At 37.7% G+C, this 20,577-nt stretch overlaps 1 protein-coding gene across 3 annotated transcripts; it reads left to right on the top strand.

The window, feature by feature from the left end:
- The first annotated feature begins 3,532 nt into the window (after positions 1-3,532).
- LOC109109071 (caprin-1-like) lies at positions 3,533-19,998 on the top strand. Of its 3 annotated transcripts, none has more exons than XM_042743920.1 (18): positions 3,533-3,688; positions 4,220-4,399; positions 6,180-6,242; positions 6,323-6,409; positions 6,563-6,801; positions 7,422-7,504; positions 10,344-10,505; positions 10,608-10,660; positions 11,786-11,869; positions 12,853-13,017; positions 13,104-13,212; positions 13,318-13,379; positions 13,504-13,614; positions 13,782-13,925; positions 15,193-15,346; positions 15,680-15,880; positions 19,233-19,339; positions 19,480-19,998. In XM_042743920.1, exons 2-18 carry the CDS (start codon positions 4,220-4,222, stop codon positions 19,564-19,566), a joined length of 2,091 nt encoding a protein of 696 aa, XP_042599854.1. In that variant the 5' UTR covers positions 3,533-3,688; the 3' UTR covers positions 19,567-19,998. The 3 variants fall into 3 exon arrangements, with proteins under 3 accessions (XP_042599854.1, XP_018977736.2, XP_042599853.1); XM_019122191.2 differs by having other exon boundaries at positions 15,677-15,880; XM_042743919.1 differs by lacking the exon at positions 3,533-3,688 and adding an exon at positions 3,922-4,072 and having other exon boundaries at positions 15,677-15,880.
- Positions 19,999-20,577: the final 579 nt, after the last annotated feature.

Raw genomic sequence — 20,577 nt, 5'->3', positions numbered from 1 at the left:
TCAAATATCATAGTTATGACATTTATAATGTTACAAAAGATTTCTGTTTCAAATTAATGCTCCTTATTGAACTTTCTATTAATCAGAGAATCCCAAAAAAAAAAAAAAAATGGAACACAGTTTCCACAAAAATATAAAGCAGCAAACATTGTTTCCAACATTGATAAATTCCATTTATAAACTCACAAACATTGAAAAATCTTAAGTATGTGTGTGTGTGTGTTCTTATTTATATACGTATAGAGTTATAGTGTAAGATCTTTAGCAAAACTGATTTTCCAAGAATGCAGAAGATAACATAACTAAAACATTTACTTGTTTGCTTCGACAGTTTGTTTTTTAATAGCTGTTAAACTGTCTGCATAAGGCGTCCACTGTTTCCTGTGGATTGGACACAGCAAACCCAGAGGATATACAGGAAATGAGCACAGATGAACCTTGGCAGGGGGTGGTATGAGCCATGCTGACTTCCTACTCGTTTCACTTGATCACCCTGCTGGACTCTGATTGGTTGGATATCTCCAGATGGCCCCCCTTGATAGGAGAAGGGCTTTTGAGACAGTGCCTCGGAAACCACTGACTGTCAACTCATCTACTTGGCAGGAAAAGCTTTCTTAAGTCGGGGTGGGTTTCCTTCATAAATGGTTAGGGATGTAGTAAACATATCAACATGGCTTGCGACATCTCTGTATGGTAGAAATGTTATAAAGTATTTTCTAAAAATGATGTGTTTCATGTATGCAATATTTCTTATGTGCAAAAAACAAAACAAAACAAAAAAACATTGAAAACATTGACATGAAAATCTGAGATCCACAGCAAGACAAAATATTGTGCAAATCAAATATATTTTTTGTCTAAGGAATGGATTTCAGCAAAACTGACTTCTACTATAGTTTCTGTAGAAACTGAACTAAATTTAGCACGGAACCGAAATAAATTGAACACAAGCTAAACTTTCTATCTAAAATCCAAAAACAGTTGACAAAAAGCAATCATTTTAATTTCATATCAGCCAATTCGCCCCAAATTGTATGTTTTATGGCATGAAATCTAATGGCCTAAATGTATTTTTCACTTACATCAAAATAGCATAATAGTGTAAAATTGTGATATGGAAAAAAAAAAATCATTTACTCAGCATTTTAAAAAGGAATAACTCATAAAACATGCTTTACTTTACACCTACCGCAGTAATTTGATTAATGGTTGAATGTTACAGGCATAAAGGTCGAAGCTCAAAAATGGTTAATAATGGACATAATAGATATAGTTCACCCAAAATGCTAATTCTGTCATCATTTACTCACCCTCATGTTGTTCCAAACCTGTGTGTTCTTTCCTTTGCTGAGCACAAAAGAAGATATTTTGGTAACACTGTACTTAAAGTCTATGTCTAACGCTACTAAAGGATATAGTTATTCATAATGTGCGTTGTAATACATTATATCATGTCGGAAATAATTATAACTGAATTTAAAAAGCATAACAATTAATTGATAAATGTTATAACATATTAACTGTGCTTACAATTATTCATGAGATTGTACAATACATTATAAAGTGCATTACAAGGAATAATTAATGCATTAAAAATACTTTTATAATGCATTAAACAAAGTAAAATGTTACCGATATTTTAAAGAATGTTAGTAACCAAACAGTTGACAGTAGCCAATGACTTCCATGGTATGGGGGGGAAATACTATGGAGGTCAATGGTTACTTTCAATAGTTTAACTGTAACATTCATATCAGAATGAACGCAAAGGTTTACAGTAAATGGTTGTTGCATAAAGTACATGTTTAGGATTTAGGATTTAAAAACAGCCACTGAAACTGCATATACTCTGAGTGAGATCATTCTCTTATTATTTTGGCTCTGCAAGAGTATAGGCTATGATTTATTGAAAGCCCAGCCCTAATAGGAAATGCCATTGGACTGACTGATCATTTGCCATGCCTTGAAAAAAAACATATCCTCTTACTGGATGTGTTTGACATGCTCTGTTTTAATTACGGCCCAGGCTGCCTTTAGCATACTGGAGAAGAGCTCCATCACAAGCTGAGTAATCACAGTAAGGCGTATTTCCTGTAAGGAGAGAGCCTGGATGTGTTGTTGACCCTCTGATAGCTCATACTCTGAAACAGCAATAGCCAGGCTATGCTTCCTGCCTAATCTCAGCTTTAACTATTGTTGGCTCAATTTTGAGAAGCATGTGTGAACACCATTATTTGGACTAAGTAAAAACATTTTTGTGACTACAAGTTCGAGATTTGCTGATTGTAAACTTCAGATGATCAGTGATCATCTGTTTGTGACACTGATAGATATATCAATGGACTTTAAATGTTTAGGTTGAGGACCGCTGCTGCTGTTACTAAACACAACAGAGAGCGGAAATGAGTCACTCCTTGAAAGAGAGCTTCACTCTCCCATGAGATCTTCCTCTAATCAGTATTATTCCTGAAAGAAAACACCCTTTCAATAGAACAGTGCTATCAAAGAGCAGAGCAACCATGTTAACTGCTTCCTGTATTTGCCAAACAAAACCTCATGCAACTGCATTCACATGGTTTTTCAATGAGTTTTAAAGAAAGAAGAAAGCAAAAATATGCTTTATTTTTATATACTTTTTGCAATACCTCTTGTAAGGTATAAATGATTCATAAGCTTAAAAAGATACACATATGCAATAGGAGAATATAATTTATTTGGCACAAATAAATAGCCTTAAAATGCTATTACATAATGTAGTCAACCTGTTACAAATAAATAAAAAAAAGTGAATTATTAAGTATTAATTAGCAATTTTTTGTAATCATTTTATTGCATGCACTTATTTATTTATGCTTGTACATATTTTATTTTTGCAGTTTTTTTTTCTATTATTCCTTTTAAGGCGGCGGGTGGAAAGAAAGTTCGAGTTGGCTGCATGCATTCACTTCCATCTATCTGGTGCCATCTGCTGGACCATAGTTTGATTTACATAAAATAACTACATTAAATAACGATGTAACGTTGTAAGCACTTGTTTCGTCGTTTAAAACCTTATATTTTAACCGAAAAATAAACAATAATAATAAAAAAGTTAAGAACTGCCGAATAGGGAATGGGTAGTTTAGCATGATATAATCGTCATTTGGCATGATATTGAAAAAAGAGAAAGCCCTATCAGTGAAATACAGTCCTAAAACAAAATACTAAATCTAACATTTTCAGTCCTCTGGTTATTTTCCTTTATCAATATTTATATAAAGCCAGCCTGTTCGTTTTCGCACTCGCTCAGTGACAAATCCAGATGAGGGAGTCATTGTATGCCTGTTTTGCAACTGACTAAAACCTTATTATTCTCTGCCATCTTCGTGCCTCTTTCCTATGCGTTTCATAAATTATCTTTATGTTTTTAAAGTTGTATTTTCATCGGACAAGAAGTAAACGTAACGATAACCTGCATATAAATGTCAGTAAAGCACAGGCATAATCCTGGTCGCCTCTCAACGGGGCCCTTCCTCATTATAAACCTGTTCCTCGCCGTTCGCTCGCTCTCAGTTGTCGGTGAGGCCGGCGGGGCGGATCCCATAGTAAATTGGAAGAGAAAATAAAAGCAACACAATCAACGCTTCGGCTAATTTGACTCCAGACGATTACTTTTTTTCCCCTTGTGGACATATTATTGCGCATAAAGGTGAGCACATATTTGAATCCCAATCACAGACGTGAACGTTATATAGTCCGGATCTTGTGATGATTTGGACACAGTTTCAGTGTAATATGAGGACAATGGGTTGCTATGACAGTGTTTTGGAATGTTGCAGTCTACTTCTAGCCTTTTGAAATATCTTTATTAATTTTAGAATTTGAATTATTTAAGAAATATAGACGTGGACAGGATTTTATTCATAATACGTCCCTGTCGCGTCCAGCTGAAAATGTGCTACTATCAGACAAAATCTCGTCTGTATAATTTCGTTATATAATAGTTATTTGACTACCTTATTATTTGAACATGTATGATTAAGTTAATATCTTGGTATCACAACTGAAAGATTTGGCTGATCTGATTGAAAGAGTAAGTGGATGAGATATGATCGAAAATGAAACCATCATCGATCACAGCAACATGTAACGTTACAAATGCTGGTTTCATCATTTTACTATTTTATTCCTTTTTTTTCTATTCTGATATTAAAACTTTTTATCCTTTATCCTTGATTAGATGCCCTCGGCAACCAATGGCACCAGGACTGTGAAGTCTGCCAGCCCAGACTTGGGATCTGCTCCCGGATCAATGAACCCAATCACAGCCAGCAGCCAGCTGACTGGAGCTCCGTCAGAGGCCCTGAAGCAGGTGCTGGTGCTTCTTGAAAAGAAAGTGCGCAATATGGAGAAGAAAAAGGTACTGGTTTCTCTCTGTAACATGTCAACTTAAGCGTAACTAATATTAACAGAAAATGATGGATAAACTATGTATTTGTGGTCCCGCGTGCTCAGAGTTTATTCCTCTAACCCACATCACTCGTGTCTTTTGTTCTCCGTTACTTATTTTACACAATCTGACGAATTATTTCGACTGTTTGAGTAATTGCACATCATCCTATGATCTGGTGTGACTTATTGGTAAATGGACAATGAATGGGTTTAATATGTCAATGTCATAAACGTGTTGTTAAGTTTGATCGAATATTTTAACCGTAGAGAAACCTTCTCTAACGCAGACAACCAGGCCTATTAAACGTATATAAAACCATTGCTGTATTTATATGCAGTTATGTCATGGTGTATGAATTAACATCTTAAATGCGAGTTAAAGGCAAATCGCTTATCGCTCATATTATTGTGCCCTTTTAACTGTTCTTTGTATCATCAATGCTAACCGGCTAGCGTTTGTAGTTTTAGCACATGCTAGCCGGTCAACTTTTGACGTTATTCGATTTCTCTTGACAATTGTGTTACATGGTTACTTGTTTACCTTCTCTATATAATCCGCGATATGACTCAACGTTATTTCTTGACATTTTTGTCAGTTTCTACGATCTCTGTTTGTTTCGCGCGCACATGGAGATAAAGCTAAGATGGCGTCCCAAAACAGGTTCAGCGTGCTAAAAATGGGGAAACTACCGGCGCATAAGAAAAATAGAGAGAGAGATTTTAAATAATTTTGTTAATGTTTTGGATTGTCTCGGGCTTGTCTTGTCGAGGTAACCGTGTCAGAGGCAGGTGTGTCCTCAGGACACACGGTAAGCGCCTTTGGATCCTGCAGGTTTCTGAGCTCCGCAGGAGAGACTTTTAACTTGGTGACAGTTCAGCACATTGCTTTTAAATTGGTTTATTTATTGGCTTAATGATTGTGTGTCGAAAATGAAGTGTTATATTTCGTTAATGGGATAATTCACTAGGGAAATAAAATAAAATAGTTACTGACTCCCCCCTCACGTTTCAAACCGTTTAACACAAAAGTGGATCTTAAGCAGAATGACAATCTGAGTCATGATTTTTGTCTGATTCCAACATTATGCATTTGTGGAAAGTGAACTTGCCCCATCTCTTACCAACTTTGTGAAATGGGATAATCTCTACATAACTCAACCACATGCTGGAGCTTTCTGGAACAAAGTTCTCAATCTTGATCCACTTTGAATGGGAAATTAGTTTCATAATTGCAAATATCATATACAGTGTTCTTCAAAGGTTTTTGTCTTTCAGTTCAGTCAAGGATGCGTAAAACTGTGACATTGAAAAACATGGATAATGTTATAAGAAATAAATGCCATTTTAAACTTTCTATTAAAAGAATCATTAAAAGTTTAACTGTTTTCTAAAAATATTAAGCAGAACATCTTGATTTTACAATTGTTTCTGAAGGGTCATGATATGCCGAAGGATGACTTCTTTCAAAAACATAAAACCTTACTGACCCCAGAATTTTTAAAGATGTATGCTTGCTCATTTGTATTCTTGCATACAATTAAGTGCGACAGTTTATTTTGAATGGCCTGATTGTATGCTTTATCTCTGTCATTTGTTCTTGTGATGAATTCAGCTGGAGTTTGAGATGGGGAAATGAATACATACACCTGTGAGATTACTTCTACATTGTACTGTCATTTTATTACACAGCTTGTTTATTTTCCAAATTTATTTCTATTTTTTTTTTTTTGTCACTTGTCGTCTTGCAGAGCAAGCTTGATGACTATCAGGCCAGAAACCTCAAAGGGGAACGTCTCAACCAGGACCAGCTGGTGGGTAAACTCTCCATATATTTGTTGCCTGTTAATTGTTTCAGATTTCTGAAATATTTCCTTTTTCTAAATCAATCCAGGAAGCCCTGTCTAAGTACCAGGAGATAATCCATAACCTTGAGTTTGCACGGGAACTGCACAAGAGCTTTTTGGCATTGGGTCAAGAAGTGAGTACATGAAAATTTGATTTACTCTCTTCCATAGCCTGAGGACCTACAGTTTATTTTTTTCTGTGAATGTGTGGAGATCTACTACTGAAATTCACTGGAAGGGTTATACATAAGTGAGAATCTCTCTCCTGCATCTATTGTTTCGGGTAGATCCAGAAGAGCGTTAAGAAAGCAGCACGTCGTGAGCAACTCCAGCGTGAAGAGGTGGAACAGAAAAGGCTGAAACGGGTTCTGGAGCTGCAGTTCCTTCTGGACCGACTTGGGGATGAAAGTGTGCGGCAAGAGCTACTTCAAGGAGCCGGCGGACCTTCGCTGCTTACCGAGAGCGAGCTTACTTCCCTGGATGAGTTTTACAAGCTTGTGGGGCCTGAACGTGACCAAAACATCAGGTGAAGTTTACGGTCATCCCAATGCACACTACTTTTCTCCATTTCGAAATTGCTTGCAAATGATAACTATACTGTAAACAAACCGAAGAATTGATGTCCTTCTGTAACTCTCTGAATTAAGAGTTTTAGATACATTTGGATCTCTCAGAGAATAAATTTCAGACAGTTTGAGGTCTCGGCATTGGCAGAGCATGTTCAGTTTGACAGTGTCTTTGTAACTTTGCTTAATTATTTATTGTCAATTTGACGGTGTGCATCCAGGAAGATTTTAAAGTTTAAAGGGTTACTTCACTTGAAATAAAAATGGTCAATTACTCAACCTAACAATTTTAAACGAAAAGGATTTAAGTTGATCTTTGAAACACAAATGAATATTTTTTTTAATGAAACGGGAGAGGTTTCTGTCCCTCCATTGTAAGTCAATGTTTCCAAAAGTTTGATGCTTGAAGAAATTCATAGACATTATAAAAGAGATCCATATGGATTGAGTGCAGATTGTTTGAAATTGTCTAATATAATAAATGTATTATATTATGTGTTTGCATGTTTGGTTAAGTTACAAAGTGAGTTTGCTTATCTTTTTGGTTATATGTTCATAATGGGATGCTTTTCTCACACAGGTTAACTGACCAGTATCAAGAAGCATCACAGCACTTATGGGAGCTATTAGAAGGGAAGGACAAGCCTGTAGCAGGAACAACATGTATGTCAAATGGACTTTTTAATCTTCTTTTTAGGGTCTGATAGCTCATAACATCTATGTGTAGGATGTTTAAAGTGAAATTATTAATGGATTTTTGTGGTGTCAGATTTTTTTTAGTTTTTAAAGGGTAAAATTATTCATCGGTTTTCTTTTTTCCTTGCTAAATATAAACAAGTATCCAGCTCTCCTGGAAACTATTTCCTCAAGGACAAAATATATTTTTGTGCATGTTGGTACAAGATTTTTACTTGCATTTCAGGAAAAATCTCGTAATGTTTTGAAAGCTTTCACATGTGTTTTTATATATACACATGCTTGTATATACACTGCTCAAAAAAAATAAAGGGAACACTTAAGCAACACATCCTAGATCTGAATGAAAGAAATGGTCTTATTAAATGCCTTATTCTTTACATAGTTGAATGTGCTGATAGCAAAATCACACAAAAATTATCAATGAAAATCAAATTTATTAACCCATGGAGGTCTGGATTTGGAGTCACACTCAAAATTGAAGTGGAAAAAACACACTACAGACTGATCCAACTTTGATGTAGTGTCCTTTAAATCAAGTCAAAATGGGGCTCAGTAGTGTGTGTGGCCTCCATGTGCCTGTATGACCTCCCTACAACACCTGGGCATGCTCCTGATGAGGTGCCGGATGGTCTCCTGAGGGATCTCCTCCCAGACCTGGACTAAAGCATCCGCCAACTCCTGGACAGTCTGTGGTGCAACGTGACGTTGGTGGATGGAGCAAGGCATGATGTCCCAGATGTGCTCAATTGGATTCAGGTCTGGGGAACGGGCAGGCCAGTCCATAGCATCAATGCCTTCGTCTTGCAGGAACTGCTGACACACTCCAGCCACATGAGGTCTAGTAACCGCACCGGCATATGGTCTCACAAGGGGTCTGAGGATCTCATCTCGGTACCTAATGGCAGTCAGGCTACCTCTGGCGAGCTGTGTGGCCCTCCAAAGAAATGCCACCCCACACCATTACTGACCCACTGCCAAACCGGTCATGCTGGAGGATGTTGCAGGCAGCAAAACGTTCTCCAAGGCGTCTCAAGACTCTGTCACATGTGCTCAGTGTGAACCTGCTTTCATCTGTGAAGAGCACAGGGCGCCAGTGGTGAATTTGCCAATCTTGGTGTTCTCTGGCAAATACCAAACGTCCTGCCCGGTGTTGGGCTGTAAGCACAACCCCCACCTGTGGACGTCGGGCCCTCATACCACCATCATGGAGTCTGTTTCTGACCGTTTGAGCAGACACATGCACATTTGTGGCCTGCTGGAGGTAATTTTGCAGGGCTCTGGCAGAGCTCCTCCTGTTCCTCCCTGCACAAAGGCGGAGGTAGCGGTCCTGCTGCTGGGTTGTTGCCCTCCTACAGCCTCCTCCACCTCTCCTGATGTACTGGCCTGTCTCCTGGTAGCGCCTCCATGCTCAGCAAACCTTCTTGCCACAGCTCACATTGATGTGCCATCCTGGATAAGCTGCACTACCTGAGCCACTTGTGTGGGTTGTAGACTCCGTCTCATGCTACCACTAGAGTGAAAGCACCGCCAGCATTCAAAAGCGACCAAAACTTCAGCCAGAAAGTATAGGAACTGAGAAGTGGTCTGTGGTCACCACCTACAGAACCACTCCTTTATTGGGGGGGTCTTGCTAATTGCCTATAATTTCCACCTGTTGTCTATTCCATTTGCACAACAGCATGTGAAATTGATTGTCAATCAGTGTTGCTTCCTAAGTGGGCAGTTTGATTTCACAGAAGTGTGATTGACTTGGAGTTACATTGTGTTGTTTAAGTGTTCCCTTTATTTTCTTTGAGCAGTGTATATCTCTATATATCTATCTTAACTTGGTGATTGTAGAATGTTGCATAAATTGTTCCGAATCATTCTTCAGTTTTTACCAAAGGTTTACTAAAGTAAGACATGGATAATAGGCAAAGGTAGCATATTCTGCAGCATTCAGCCATGATGCATGTGCTGACATCCATGTTTCCCGTCTTCTGTATCACAGTGTGATCCTGCAGCGGTGTGCTTGGGGAAACTCCAAAGACACTGACTGTGAAAGATCAATGAGGGCAATCCATAGGTCAAATTTAAATTCTTGCCTAAGTTTGACACATAAAGCAGTCTTGATGCTAGCGGCATGTTAAAAGGCATATTAAAACACTGCTAATATAGTCACTGGATTACTTATTTGATATTTTTAAGCTAGTTAAAATTATCTATCCCCTACAGTAGCCCTGCCTTAGAAAGCTTCTAGCACTTTTCTTCAGTGGTATTCCTTGGCAGATCATGTGGCTCATGGCATATAAATAAATTCATTTGCTATGCACCAGCTGGGCTGGCAGTATGATGGTCCTCAGTCATTTAAGCTTTTCAGTATTTTGTTTTTAAATCAGTTTTCATTTGTAATAAGTTACTTTTTATTCTGTGTGGATGCAATAAAGTGATCAAAACCGACAGTAAAAACACTTGTTACAAAAGATTAATTTTTTTAAAGACGATCCTGAAAATAATGTATTATGGTTTCCAAAGAAATAAAAAAAAGCATTAAGCAACATGGCTGTTTTTAACATTAATATATTTTTCTTGAGCACCATCAACATACATAAGATTTTTGATGGATCTTGTAATTCAGTTTTGCATCACAGGAACAAATTACACTTTTAAAATTTATTAAAATGAAAGTTATTTTAAATTGTAATATTTTACTGGATTTTTGATCAAATTAATGCATCCTTGGTGAGCACAAGATTTCTTTAAAAAAATGTATATCTTACTGATCCTAAACATATGAATATGAGTGTAAATGCTTGTCTTTCAGATAAAGCACTGAATGAGACGTTGGAGCGGGTTTTGCAGAGCGGCTACTTTGATAGAATGCAGTGTCATCAGAACGGAGTTTGCACGGAGGAGGAGGAGGAGGAGGAGGAGCAGACAGCTGCAGTGGAAGTGTCTGAAGCAGAGGAGCACCCTCCAGACACGGGTAAAACACTTCTCATTTCACATTGCTCAATCAAGTGACTCATTCTGAAACTGCTGCAATACAGGCTGGTTTCTGAAAACTGACTTTGATGTCTCCTAACAGAGGGTGAAATGACAGAAGCGTATGCAGAACCCATTCCAATTGAGGTGACAGAGGTAAGGCAAGTTAGTTAAATGCACTTTGTAATATGCAAGCTTAAGGTGTCACATTTGAGTGACTTTTGACATAGTTCACTGCACTATGAAAATGTGCAATATTCTTCCTCCCCAATCCCAAAAAAAAATGCATTTACTGAAACTACACAACACAAAAAATGCAAAAATTCAATCGAATTTTCACATGTGGTTTATTTTTATTTATTTTTTCGTCTGTTCGGACCAAAGCAGAAAAAAGCTGCCTAGCTAAATGAAAATGCAAATTCACCCTCTGATAGTAGGTGGCGCTTGCTTATTAAAAAAAAAAAAAAGCAGAAATATCACCGTTTGCACAGTACACACTGTGCAACTTTGTTTCCTTTCACAGAGAAGAAAGGAAATCAAACCATATTTGCGTTTGGTTTTGTCTGACTACCATTCATGCCAGCAAAATAAAAATGTTTATTGCACCAGGTACTGTATCCTGTAGGTGGGTGGGGAGTGTACCCATGACTGAAGTGCCCTTGAGCAAGGCACTGAACCCCCACTTGCTCCCCTGGCGCTGGATATAGCTGCCCACTGCGCCGGGTGTGTGTTCACTTCTCACTGCTGTGTGTGTGCACTTGGATGGGTTAAATGCAGAGCACCAATTCCGAGTATGGGTTACCATACTTGGCAAATGTCACGACTTCCACATATATATATATATATATATATATATATATATATATATATATATATATATATATAACAACTTATAAAAATAATGCACAAATAATATGAAAACCTCAACTACAATTAAAATGACAACTCAAAATATAAAAACAAATTCAAAATATGAATAACTATAATAGAGGAATAGTAATTTAGTAGAGATACTAAGGTAACACTGGTTTGCAAATGCAGCATACTCTCATGGTTTCGGCAAGAATAAACCAGGGTTTAGGATAGACAAACTGGTTTTGAAAAGTAAAATGCAGCTGTTTTTGGTGCAGAACATTTTACACAAGTTGTCTTCAGGGACATAGTGAATGTGCATGAGCCCTATAATTGTATGATCTTGCTTGGGGTAAAGACAAAAAGTTTAAGCTGAATTTCCTCTTGATTCCCGATACTTTTCTTGACCTTTTGTTATCTTTCTTTCAATTTGTAAATAGGCAGTTTGTTTTGGAGAGCACGTACAGTACTGGCGATAAGGAACAAAGAGAGGAATGGAGTGCAGAGATTGAGGTAAGCTGCCATCAATTTAGGGCCTAAAACTAACTTCCACATCTGCCAGTGGCTGGTGACTTGAACATTTACCAGTCATAAATATTTTTCCTTGCCATGAAACTGTTTCTGTAAAAAAAACGGGCAGGTGCTACTACTACAACAACTAAACGTATTTAATAAAAAAAGCCATTTGAAATTAGAACCAACCACTGCATTTTAATCCCGATACAAACAAAGATAAAACCTGCATGAAACAAAAACAGGCTGAATGAGAACGCAAATTCACTCTCTGACAGCAGGGGGCGCTTATGGGGAAAAATGCCATAGAAACTTTTGTGAAGTCAGTTCCCTTCAGAATTACATTCATATAAACCCCCACCCCAATATTTATATTTTTCTTCCAAACAGTGAGCTTGGTGTGCCTGTGCAGTATTTTCTCTGTGCCTCTGTATATTTTAGGCCATGCTTGCAAGAGATAAACCCTTGAGCTTTTATTTTGGTGGAAAACTCCAGCTTCTGTGAAAACAGGTTTACAAACATTACAGTATTTTATTAAATTAGTAAACATTTTCCAGTTGAAAATTATGCAAATTATGCAGAACTGGTGGGCGTTGCATTCCCAAACGCGCTAAACTTGGCACATTCAATTACGGAGTTCACTGCATTTACTGTGAACGAAGCCGCTCTGAGACGTGGAAAACACCGGATCACGAGTTGATCATGTGTGCTGCGCAATCTGCGCGCTTCACTTTGAAACAAGCAGCAACAGGCTTGATAAGTCCTATATAATGCTTTCGGTTTTAATTTATCTGACGGATACTTGCCAAAGCAATGGCGTGAAACACAACGTTAAAGAACTTTGTTATAAGTATAAATATATCTTTGGTTTATTATGAAACTCTGGCAGACTGCCACAGTCTAGTTAATGAATGGGGAAGCACTATCAGTGGTTCTCAGCCTTTTTGACTCCAAATGTCTAAAGCCAATTGGATCTGTTACAGGTGGTTAACTCCATGCAGCCGGTTCAGACCGCCCCCACCCCTGTCGTCCCAGAGCCCCATCCTCTGACCACAGTAACTCCAACACCCCCTTCAGACCCTGTGGTTAGACAGCAGGTGGTTCAGGATCTCATGGCACAGATGCAGGGACCATACAACTTCATGCAGGTGGTTTTTTTTTTTTTTTATATTTTGTATTTTTGTATTATTTAGCAAATCTTTGTATGCATGCTAAATGCTCTTTTTGTTTCCAGGACTCCATGCTTGATTTTGATGGACAGTCTCTTGATCCGGCTATTGTATCGGCACAACCTATGAAACCGGTCCCTAGTATGGAGATGCCACCGATGGTGTGTCCACCAGGTATGTTCACATTTCCACCACATGGTCATTCAGTTAGCTTTATGGGTTGCGCATTTTAAATCTAACTAAATCAAACTTGTCGGGCTTTGGTTTCTCAACCTGCAGCTCACCCAGAGTCTCTTCTCGCCCAGCCTCCTGCTGTTGGAGTTCAGCCTGAACACGCACAAGTGAGTGTAGCCAAGTTCTTCTGGATGGAAATGAGTTTGCTGAACTGTCTGGAAAAGAAAGATGAGAGTATTGACTTCTTTTTATTTGTGTAAAGATAAGAGTGTGAATTTACTTTGTCTGCAGATCCCCATGGCCTCTCCATCACCAGAAACCTTCTCCACACCACCTCCAATATACCAGTCTTCTCACGCAGCTGATCCCCAACCACAGACAGACTCCATTGATCCTATTCAGGCAAGTTATCAAGCGCCCATTCGTTTCATGAATTCAGTGAGTTCTCCAAATTATTTATTACTGTGTAGCTAGAATATGAGCTTTCTAATGTAAACAAATGTTCACTGAAAAAAAAAATGTGCATCAAGTAATTTTCAGCAATCAAAAACATTGCTTGTCCTCTGTAGGCCTCCATGCCCTTGACAGAGCAGCCTCCTCCATCAACAGTGCTCCCTCCTGCCTCCCAGACCCAAGTGATCCAGCCCGGGTCCAAACCCTTGCACAGCAGTGGCATCAATGTCAATGCAGCCCCATTCCAGTCCATGCAAACGGTAACATGCCAGAATAAAAAAACTAATTAAAGGGATAGTGCACCCAAAAATGAAAATTTGATGTTTATCTGCTTACCCCCAGGGCATCAAAGATGTAGGTGACTTTGTTTCTTCAGTAGAACACAAAGATTTTTAACACACACTGTTGCAGTCTGTCAGTCTTATAATGGATGTGAATGGGAATCACGGCTAAAACAGACAATAAAACTAAACAAACACAAACAAAACCAAATTAAACCCTGCAGCTTGAAAAAAACAAAAAACTAAAAATACAAAAAAGAAACCAAACAGTACAAAAAACTTAACTATACCTATAACTTACCTTAACACCTTAATTTCACTGCAATGCCTGAACAGTCTGAACTGTACTGAGCGGTCCTCGACACAGCATGGTGAGGCATCTTCTTGCTTTACGGCGGATCGCAGACTTAAGTGCATTACCGCCTCCTATCTCTCAAATATACCATTGACACTCTATCTACAATCTCAATTGGGAGTGTCAATGGTCCATTTGAGAGATAGGAGGTGGTAATGCACTTAAGTCTGCGATCCGCCATAAAGCAAGAAGACGCCTCACGTGCAGGCTGTGTCGAAGATGTGGTGAGTACAGTTCAGACAGTCAGGCTTTGAAGTACATCAGAGACAAAAAAAACAACAACTTTGGAATTAAACTCTGCATTGCTGCGGCCCTTCAGGAACTGAGTTTGACACCCCTCCTCCTAATGGGCCAACTAATGTTTGAGTTTGTGCTTGACAAACATCAGCACGTTGTGAAACACATTCAAGAACTGACAGCCATCTGTTATTCTGTGTCACTTCTTGTGTGAGTGTCACACAACAGACATTAGCTCATATTACAGTTGTTTGGTATTACTGTTTTTTTTTTTTGTTGTTGTTGTTACATTTTTATATATATATATATATATATATATATATATATATATATATGAATACACCTATCATTTTGCTTCAAGAAGACATTGATTCATCATCATTTTATGGTTTTTGAAGCATCAACTCCCCAGACACTTCTATTAAAGTCCCATCAAAATCCCAGACACTTTTATTATATGTACTCTCATATATGGATTATTTTTCTATTTATCAATGTTTTTATGAAGAAAGTCTATATCTGGGATGGAATGAGGGTGTGTAAAGAGAATTCTCATGAGTATGAAGTGTTCCTTTTAGTTACCAAACTTTGTGTGTTGGACATTCTATTGCCTAATATTACGTTCACTCACCCTCTTTCTGTTCTTCCTGACAGGTGTTCAACCTTAATGCGCCTGTCCCACCAGCTAATGATCCAGACTCAATGAAGCAGGCCAGCCAATACCAGAATAGCTACAGCCAGGGTTTTAATAGCCAGACACAGCACCCTGTGGAGCAAGCAGACATGCCGCCAGAGCAGCTCCAATCTGGTGAGGAAAATCTTCAGAATCCCTCAATCAAATTTTAATACCTACAATATAATCCTGTATATAATCAGCACTTCTCAACATGTGGCTCATGGAAGCAAGCAGCTGTGGAGCCAATAATATAAACTTTTGACTATTCCCGGCAGCCTGTATAATGCCATTTGTAAGCTATTAAAATATTAATAATATAAATATTTTTTTTGTTATCCCTTCGAAATACATATTCATACATGCATAATCATGTTTGACTGACTGATTGGATATTTGACTACTATTACTACTACTACAGCAAAAACATGTTTAATTCAGCTGTTTTATCCCTGTGTTTAACAGTAGTTGGTGCCTTCCATTCTCAAGACCAGTCACTCCCTAACTCCACTGGCCCCCAGCCCATGTCCCAGCAGTCAGGTGGCCAGGGCAATGGGTTCAGCCGCCAGGCTCAGTCCTTCTACAACAGCAGAGGGATTTCTCGTGGAGGTCCTCGTAACTCGCGTGGTATGATCAATGGCTACAGAGGACCATCCAATGGTTTCAGAGGTACAGAACAATATTGTGTTTGTAGTAGTCGTATACAGTGATTTTCATTAGAAGATCATTAAAGTCATTAGCCAGGTTTCCATCCAAGGATTTTTTGCCAAAAAATATTTAGTGCTTCAAAGGTTTTACCGATATAGCTGATGGAAATGCCATTTATTGATAAAATATTTAATGTGAGGCTCCGGCACGATCACTTTTTTTTTTTTTCTTTTTTTTTTTTTTTTTTTCTTATAAAAGTGGAAACGAACGGTGCGGCAACTGTCGCGTCTGGTGAAGACATGGCAGGGTTTACGCGGGGTCTTAAGTCTTAAATTTAGTTAAATTAAAAGACCAGAATTGCGATATGGCTGAATGTGACAATTAAACTTCAAAAGGCTAACGTTATGACTTCATTGAATAAACACGAGCGCTGCACGTTCCAAGTCTGGTGCTGCGCTGCTTTGTGTTCTGCCGTTACTGGGGAAGGTTATATTTCTACCAAACACTCTATCTGCTGGCAGAGAATGAATGAGCATTTTCAATAAGCCTGTTGTTTTGTTCAGAGTTCAGAACAATGTGAAAATCAACCCATGTTTTTACCCTGCAAACATGCAGAGTTTTAAATGTGAACTGGTGGATCCATAAGAAGATAATGATTATAAAAATCTAAACATAGGGGTGTTACACAGGCTATTAAAATGCATTTAGAATGATCACAATTTATGTGATGGGGCAGAAAATGTTTACATTTTCATATAGTTAATATCACTCGAAGAGTGCCTTTTTTCTCTCTCTCTCTCTCTCTCTCTCTCTCTCTCTCTCTCTCTCTCTCTCTCTCTCTCTCTCTCTCTCTCCAACCTTCTCCCTCTCACAAAAAAACACACTCTCTCTCTCAAAGCAAGCATGATTACAAATTTGATATTGATTTTATATAACTGTTCAGTAAACAAGTAGTTAATATTAAGACACTTATGTTTTAGGCACCATATTTTCATTTTTGCTCTTCTCCAACAAAAAATATTTCAAACAGCCACAATGCTGTTTTGTGTCTCAGTGCAACAGGACACTGTTTTGTTCCTGAATGAATCAAATGTTTAAATGATTTGGTTCAATCCCAATAACTCACTTATTAACAGTGACTTTCTGCCATCTACTGGCGGTTTTAATTTCACATTTAAGGTACATTTTCATTTTTTAAATAATTTCAAACATCAGTTTTCAATATTTTAGATTTAAAATATCAAAACATTATTCATACATTTGTAACTGCAGGTTAAAGTAGTCCATGTCCCTCTGAGCTACATTAAACCGTGTAAATGCATCTTAATGACACTTCTAATGCAGCTCCTGTGTTTCCTCTGCATTGCAAAAATACATTTTGTTGATACTGAGTTAACTTGCCTGGTAACAACCCAAATGCAAGAATCTGACTCAAAAGATGGTGCACACTTTTCGAAAAAGTGGCTTAAAGGTAAAAAAAAACAAAGAAAAACATAAAACTTGATGGAAATTATTAATTTCTATTACTGCTGTGAACTAACCACACAGAATAAAGAATATCAAATTCAGGAGTCAGCTGTCCAGGGTAGTCCTTAAGATACAGTATCAGCACAATAACACACTCAGCAAAATATTGTCTAATTATCGTTATCGATAAAATCCTTAATCCGCTTAATGTTTGGCTAGTGCTAATTTCAAATAATGCGGCACGAAAATTCAAACGCAGCATCAGAAAGTGACATTAACTTACGTTGTGTCTACACCGGACATGAGTGGCGTGTCGCAAAAAAAATACAATAGAACTTATTATAATCAGTGATGCTGTCTTCACTGGATGCGACGCAGCATGACAAATCCCCGACAAAAAAACCCTGCTGACTCATTCTCTTTATGATATGCTGACACAACGTTCAAATGATTTGCAATGCTTTGTCGTGCCCAGTAGATATACGATGTGACAGAAAAAAACATGGCAAGTGTGAAGTAAAGAAAAGTGGACAATGAAAATAGATGATTCAAATGTGAATGGACTGAACAGTTTGAGAGAGTGAGGGATACCATCTTTATGGATGTTGGTTCACGGTTTTAACGTAAGTTTGCTTTAGCCAAATTTATTTTCAAGATCTGAGGTAAAATATCTATTGTTGCTTTCACTATGGCTATAAAGATCATGCAAAATAATATTTAAACTCACATTAGACACTTTTAACATTGAATAAAGCACATAATCATTACCTGAGACTATCACTGTCATATTTTGTATGTTCCTGACGCGACGTCGCCGAAAAAAATAAACATTTCTAAAATATAATTCCTTGTAGCTTATTGTCACGTGTCGCTGTCATGGGTGGTTAGGAAAAAAAATAGATGAAAAAGATACTTTCTACTTTTTAGACTTTATAGCGTCGTGTCACGTCTGGTTTGGACATGTGGTGTAACAGTTTGATCCCCCTCAAAAAATGTAGGTATAAAAATATTAATGCTGACAGATCTAATAATGGAATCTTATATTAGGGAAAGTGGGGAGAAGAGATCCAGTCTGGAGATGAGCAGGAACAGTTGATTTGTATGGCAGACATGGAGATCAGATTTTTTGTTGGTTCGTTTGTTTTTAATATTCAACAGGCAAAGTTCTTCTGTATCTAAATGCAGAAATGTTCATAATTGTTTGAATAAAACCGACAACTGGAGGAAGACATCTGAATAATTATCTTGTGAAAACTAATTAAGGAACCCTGCTTTAGTGGCTCCGTAGAACACGTTATTTGTTTTCTGTGCCTTTCTGCACACGGATTCACGCTTTGGGCACACCCCCTAACCCCGCCCCCCCGATGTCATCGTCCATCACGATGTTTCACTGTAGACATCGTCCCATGCCAGTTTGGTAGACATCACCCAACCCTATTCAGAACTATTCTAAATATTCCTTTGTGTACTTTCACAATAAAAATTTATATTGTGCTTTTGTAATATAAAGGAAACAGGATGCCACTTTCTCGAATGCGTCACAAAAGAGATTAAATTTTGCATTTAGGCTGTTGATTGTTGCACAGTTTTTGTTTCTTTCATTTGTTAATTTATTATTTAGAAAGATATATTTAGCTTTTTTTTTTTTTTTTTTTTTTTTTTTTTTTGCGATACACCAAAACTTATGCGCCAATTCGTGGTTAGTTTTTTTTTTAGGGATGACGTTGTGATGACCATTTTATTGGTAAAAGGCCAGTTGGATGGAAACAGGCTGTAGACAGCAATTTTCTTGCAGTTTTTTTTAAAAATTTATTTCTTTATGCATATTCTGTCTATAAAACGGCACAGAAACTGAACGAAAACTTGGCTATTGATGGCTATTCATTGGAGGTTTTGTTTGTTTCAGGGGGATATGATGGTTATCGCCCACATTTCTCCAACTCTGCAAACTCTGGATATGGACAAACCCAATTCAGTGCGCCTCGGGACTATTCCAACAGCGGCTATCAGCGGGTAAGTTCAGCTTTTGATACTTTAAGTTTCTCTTGATCGTTTGAGCATTAGTCTCACTCAACACATCTTCAGAATACTATTTGAGACAGTATGACATTAGTCAGTCGTCGTCTTTAATCCTTGTATTTGTCTCTCCACAGGATGGCTACCAACAGAACTATAAACGTGGTGCTGGCCAAGGGCCTCGAGGGGTCTCTCGAGGAAGTGCTCCAGCTATGCGGTCTTAAACCTTGTGAACTGTGCTTACATCTGGACCACAGTGAACATTGAAATACTGAAGTGCATATGTCCTAGCTGCCCCCATTCTTCTCTCACCTTCATGGAATTGATCGGACATCTACCCTAATATTTTTAAATGGAGAAAATGGTTCAATGATTCAGAAAGCGAGCTGAAAACCCAGTGTCAAGATTTTAAACCTACCCTGTGTTTCTAACAGATACCTGTGAACTTGAAAGACTTAATTTATTTTATTTTTTTTGTTTGAAATAAAACCCATACCTGCCACAAATGGTCCAAAATTGGGACTTCTCTTGCTGCCCCACTTTTCCGTTCACACTAATTTGTTTTGGTTCTAAAATGTTTCTTTTGGTACATTAAGAGTCACAATTTGTAAAGTGATATTGCTTCAAGAATTTCAATAAAGATGTGTTGCATTAAATGCTATTTGGTAACAGTTTTTTTTTTTTTTTTTGAAAACATTTGAACCGTATGCTAATACACTGTTGTTAAAAATGCTCTATTTGAGATGTTTTATTTGCGTATACAAGTCCTACATAAGAAGCTAGGTATTGCAAAAACTGAGGATTCTCTGCTGTGTTATTAGCTTTCCCTTTCTATGCTGCTTGTATATGAGCTATAACTACTAATGTAGGTACTGTTGGTGATCTACTGAACAAAAAAATATATGTAGATATTGGAGTTAAAGACTAAAAAATACTTAAAAGGAAACTTATTTTCACTCAAAATGTGAGTGCACAAGTTTAATGCAACAATTACATTTAAAAACCACGAATGTTACACAATATGCACACTGTGAGGGCAACACGGCACAAATCTATATAAAAATTAAGTTTTAAAAGTTTGTATTAGTTTCATAGAGGTCCAATGTGACGCAATTACGTTTCTACAGAAAGACTACAACTCCCACAATGATACAAGTTTACTGCCTTGAATAATCTGACAACACCATATAGCAACTTACCACAAAACAAACAAACAAACAAAAAAACCCCCCGCG

This window comes from Cyprinus carpio, chromosome B18, assembly GCF_018340385.1.
Source record: "Cyprinus carpio isolate SPL01 chromosome B18, ASM1834038v1, whole genome shotgun sequence".
Taxonomy (NCBI): Eukaryota; Metazoa; Chordata; class Actinopteri; order Cypriniformes; family Cyprinidae; genus Cyprinus; species Cyprinus carpio.
Note: the sequence above shows the minus strand (reverse complement) of the source record. Positions and strands in the feature narration are given on the sequence as shown.

What these genes read in the sequence shown, in the direction of transcription:
- LOC109109071 (XM_019122191.2), top strand. Translation starts at nt 4,220, where the DNA reads ATGCCCTCGGCAACCAATGGCACCAGGACTGTGAAGTCTGCCAGCCCA. An exon ending in GGAGCACCCTCCAGACACGG is followed by an intron (nt 10,506 to 10,607) that starts GTAAAACACTTC and finishes GTCTCCTAACAG; the next exon opens with AGGGTGAAATGACAGAAGCG. An exon ending in GCCAGAGCAGCTCCAATCTG is followed by an intron (nt 15,347 to 15,676) that starts GTGAGGAAAATC and finishes TGTGTTTAACAG; the next exon opens with TAGTTGGTGCCTTCCATTCT.